Genomic DNA, 4,859 nt, shown 5'->3' on the forward strand with positions numbered 1-4,859 from the left:
CGGACAGACAAGAAATGCCTTTTATAGGTTAGAAAGATAGTTTGTATGTCTCTGCGTATGTGTCTTCATAGGTTTGGAGTAATTGGCTGCTATAGAGAATCAGAATCTTTATTTCGACTGCAGGAGGAATCTGATGAGTTATGAAGCTCATTTTCACAGTTGTCCAGCATGGGCGGGTCAGCAAGTTCCATTTCCACAAGATGATAAGCCACTTCGTTGAGCTATCATTCGTGGCCAAGTTGCTTCTGCAAAAGAGCTGTATAGCTCAGTGTGCCTCACCTGTTGAGATACAAATAGTTGTTTAAGTGCTCGCTAACAGCACTTGCCCCAAAAGTCTATTAAGGCTATTGGGGGGGGGGAGCGTCTTTGTCTTTGTGTATTGGTGAATGTGTGGCTGATGGGATGTGTAAATATATACCTGTGTTTAACATGTAGACTTTCGCGACCCACATTCATAATATTGTTTTTAAAATATATTATGAGTAAAAAAGACTTTAAGAACACCAACTAAATATTAAATACTCCAAAATACAACTGTCTACAGTGCCAGAAGACGCATGCCAATAAGGACACTCAATTGATTTTTATAATGTTTAAGTTCTGTGCAAAATAGTTACTACTGGCCAAGACTAATTAGATAATCTATCGAATTTGAGAGAAATACAAATTATTTAACTGTTTGGATAGCTACAGGCGTAGTACTGATTGGAAGCAAATAATGAAAAAATACTTTGTTTGAATGCATGCCTATAAAAGTCTCCATACATATCAATGGGGATTATACGTGTACGCAGATAATGACAAGTACAGGAAAACCTTGGATTGCGAGCATAATTCGTTCCGGAAACGTGTTTGTAATCCAAAGCACTCGTATATCAAAGCACTCGTATATCAGTTGTGATCACGTGACGCTCGGCAGACAAAGCATATACGTACTATTCGTATTGCAAGACCTCGCTCGTTTATCAAATTAATATTTATTTAAAAAAAATGCTCGTCTTGCAAAACACTTGCAGACCAAGTTACTCGCAATCCAAGGTTTTCCGTATTGCTATTTTATTGCACGCGAACGACAGGAGGTACAAGAACAATGTGCATGCATAATGTGATTGCATAATGCAAGTTGATTACCATATGATGTCATTTATGTGCATTCCTTAATCCCCCCCCTTCGTATAAGAGGGGCTCACAAGTGACGTCATCACATCTATCCCTCAATTTAACGAACGAAACAGGATTTCTCCACAAATCTGGCTGTCGCCTGATGAAGCTAGTTGCAATTATTGATGAAACGTCGTACTCAGATTGTAAATGTTGTGGATTTGCTGTGTGCTGTGCTAGTAACGAATTGACATGTTCTGTTTACGTGACAAACCTTACTAATTGGCTGTGTCGAGTGGTGGCGGGTTTAATGACACATTTATAGTCATGCGATCAAACCCAACGAAAACCTCTATTATGCCTGTGTTTTTTATATTTGGAACAGACGTAGGCAGGAGACATTGTCTGCGTGTTTACTTACATATATATAAAATAAGGTTCGTTCTTTTAAAATTCCCTACAGAAATCACCAAGCGAGCGACCTTCCACTGCAGACTAAACTGCCAGCACGTTGGAACGCGCCGGGGAACGAGCGCTCGGTGAACCAATTAAGACTGCAGTTTATATTTAAAAACACACACACGCATATTTTTTGGCCGCACGGGGAGTCGTTACATCCATGAAAACCGCCGAGATGCAGAAGGGGTAATTAAACATCGTTGGCCACACCCATTAGATGACGTGACCACGTGGTGCTCTGCGGTGTATAAAAATCTTCCCTCCGTCGGCACGCCGCAACTCACGTCACTGTCAAGACACCTGGCGCCGAGGTTAGATTCCAACACATACGGGGACCGGCCACCTTTATTTCTACCACGGCGAAGAGCCATTTGACAAACTCCGTAATCCGCAGGTACGAACGTTCCTAAAAATATAACAATACGCATTTACTTACAATGACAGCATGCAGGCGCGATGCAGCATTGTCGCACAGTGCTCAGTGCAATGGTACGCACGTAGGCACGGTGGTGCTTTGTTAATTTTAGCGGTGCTCGCTCCAGTGTGCGAGCACTTTTGAGCCAAGTGGAGCATTTGCGGGGTTTTTTTGTAAAATGAAAACCAACAAAGCGTTTGAATCTGAAAACCAGGAATAGTTTTAAGAAAAAATAATAAATCATTGTAATTTTTTTTGCGAAAGCTTTCACGATTATCCTTCACGCCAAAACAACGAAGTAAACCCCCATCTAAATTGCCGCTTCAACAGGCAGAGGCTATTCTTGGAAAGTGCTGACCAGAGAGAGATAGATAGAGGTGTCCGCTTTATTCAGAGTGTAACACTGCCGCTGCGTTCGCGTGCGACCGCTCGCCGTCACGGCAGAGGCGTCGCGCCACTCAAAGTGGCACCGCGAAGCGGCAGGTTTTATGCTCGGATCGTCATCTTTAGGGTTGCCGAGCGCAGCCCAAAAGGCCGACATGCCAAGCGGCCAGCAACAGATAAAGCACGAATGGATTTTTGTTTTTGCTACGTAAGACAAAAAAATTTGCAAAGGTTATTTTAGAGACTTTGGGGGGGGGGGGGGGGGTAAGAAACAATGATGGGGAGGAGGGAATTACAAAGCGGGAGCTGTGCGAGGTAAGAAAGAGAAGAGAAGGGAGATGACCTGCAGTGTGGTGGTTGAACACAACAGCCAATGTAGTTGTATCTCATTTTAATGTATTATTTGCAGTATTTTTTACAGAATTCATAAATGTTCAATTGAGACACGACTGCAATACTAACCAAGACCTTGCATTTTGTGCCCGTAAATGTCACTCCCACGCAGGCCCTAGGGGATGACCGTATACCATTTGTAGGACTTGCGCGCGATGGAAGGCAACGACTCCTATGTCATCCTGGGGACACTGGAAGCTCCCCACAACGTTCGCGTGCTCGCATTCACCCTGTGCCTGATCGTCTTTGTCGCCTCGCTGCTCGCCAACCTCCTGGTGCTGCTCTCGGTGGTCGTGCGCCCACAGCTGCACAAGCCCGTGTACGCCTTCATGTCCAACCTCATTATGGCCGACATCATTGGGTGCACGGGCAGCTTGCCCCAGCAGCTCTACATCTTCCTGACGGGGGACACACGCATCCCGCGCTCTTGCTGCATCGCGCAGATGTTTTCTATGAACCTGTTCGTCGGCATCGAGTGTTTCGCCCTCGCTTCAATGTCCGTCGACCGCTACGTGGCCATCTGCCACCCACTTCGCTACCACGCCATCGTCACCGGAAAACGGACGTTGATGGCCATCGCTGCCATCTGGGGCTTCGTGGGAGCTGTGCTTGTGCCCCTTACCATTCTCGTCAACGCGCTGAAGCTGAGAGACGGCGACAGGCAGATACAGGGCGTGATATGTGATTACATGGGGTTCGTCCGGCTGTCGCAGGGCGACACGCAGCTCCAGGCAGTTTACAGCACGTCGATGGTCGTGGTGCTCTTCGTGGTGCCACTGTTGCTGATTGCGTACACGTACGCGAGGGTCATCGTTGAGTGCGCGAGGACGCGGCGGAGCGATTTCAAGGCGAAAGCGGTGAACACCTTTCTCACGCACTTCTTCATGCTCGCCGTTTTCTTCGTCGCGATCTTCTTCTCGGTCCTCGTGTCGCGCGTGGTCAAGGATATGCAGAACGCCCAGGCGAGGAACATGCGCTACGCCTCCGGCTTCTCCACCTTCTTCATCCCCATGGCCAACGTCACCATCTACGTGTTCAGAACGAAGGAGCTGAGGAAGGAGATGACGCATTGCCTCTATGCAATTATTCCGAGCAATTTCTGTGGAGCGAAGGTCCACAAGGTATCGGCAATCGTTTAGAGGGGTTCTGAACGCTCCTTCCTGAACGGTCAGTGCGTAGGCACGCAGCACAGAGCAACGTCCTAAAGCGGGGTAAAATGTCGCTCACGTAGAAGCTTCAGTCAAAGTGTTGCTCTGCTCAAATGAGCATTGAGGCAGTGCTAATCTCCTGTTTACACCACCTGCACCATCATCATTGACTATGAACCTAGGGCTTAACTTAAGCCCGGTTTGTCCAGGTCAGCTTCCCTGTGCCTCTCACTCTGCCTCTGGGCGCATCCAGTCTACCAGCGACACAGAACAGATTGAGAGAGATATTAAACCCTGCTCATGACGAAGTTAAATGTATTGCGTCGTCGGCGAATGTTTGTGGAACAGCTAATCAGGCTCTCTGCCTGATCATTTAAATAAAAGGAGAATTTTTTGGAAAAATATTGGGTTATTTTTTTATTTGTGTTTGGGCACCACTTCCAAAGGTAATATAATATTTTCGTTAGTGTACGTTTTTACCGAATTTAATTTGTTCTTAGAATAATGTTTTATCATTGTATGTATGTTGAACTTCTTTCGCACCGTACATATCCAACCGTGCTAATTGAAGGCATCAGTTGTTATCCACTGCTGGATGATGGTCTCTTAATGCTGATGCCTTGAGGTGCCTAGGTGGCTGTGATCAGAGCGTGAAGCTAAGCAAAGTGCCTCTGAGATCCAAGGGTTAAGAATTCAGGCAGCCGCTTGTGATGAAACGGGATTTTCAAGCGAAACGGTCTCAGCCTGGTATACCAATGTCTACACGAGAAGCAGACTTCACATTCAATTTGGTTACTGCACTGAATGTGGACGAACATTCCAGCTCAGAAAATGATAAACGTGAATTTGAATGTCAAGTGACCAACAGTACTCCTCTCAGTGGCAGAGTGGGTGGGAACGTGACCTCCTGTGCATTGTACAATTACATGCTCACCGCTGCTGCTGTAGGCGTGGGGCTT

General features: G+C 46.4%; 1 protein-coding gene across 1 annotated transcript; it reads left to right on the forward strand.

The window, feature by feature from the left end:
• Positions 1-2,904: 2,904 nt before the first annotated feature.
• LOC144948759 (olfactory receptor 2AT4-like) lies at positions 2,905-3,891 on the forward strand. The gene has a single exon (XM_078878406.1). It carries the CDS (start codon positions 2,908-2,910, stop codon positions 3,889-3,891), a length of 984 nt encoding a protein of 327 aa, XP_078734532.1. The 5' UTR covers positions 2,905-2,907.
• Positions 3,892-4,859: the final 968 nt, after the last annotated feature.

The sequence above is a fragment of the Lampetra fluviatilis genome, chromosome 51, assembly GCF_964198595.1.
Source record: "Lampetra fluviatilis chromosome 51, kcLamFluv1.1, whole genome shotgun sequence".
NCBI lineage: Eukaryota > Metazoa > Chordata > Hyperoartia > Petromyzontiformes > Petromyzontidae > Lampetra > Lampetra fluviatilis.

Excerpts from the sequence above, each read along its gene's own strand:
- LOC144948759 (XM_078878406.1), top strand. The coding sequence starts at position 2,908 with ATGGAAGGCAACGACTCCTATGTCATCCTGGGGACACTGGAAGCTCCC.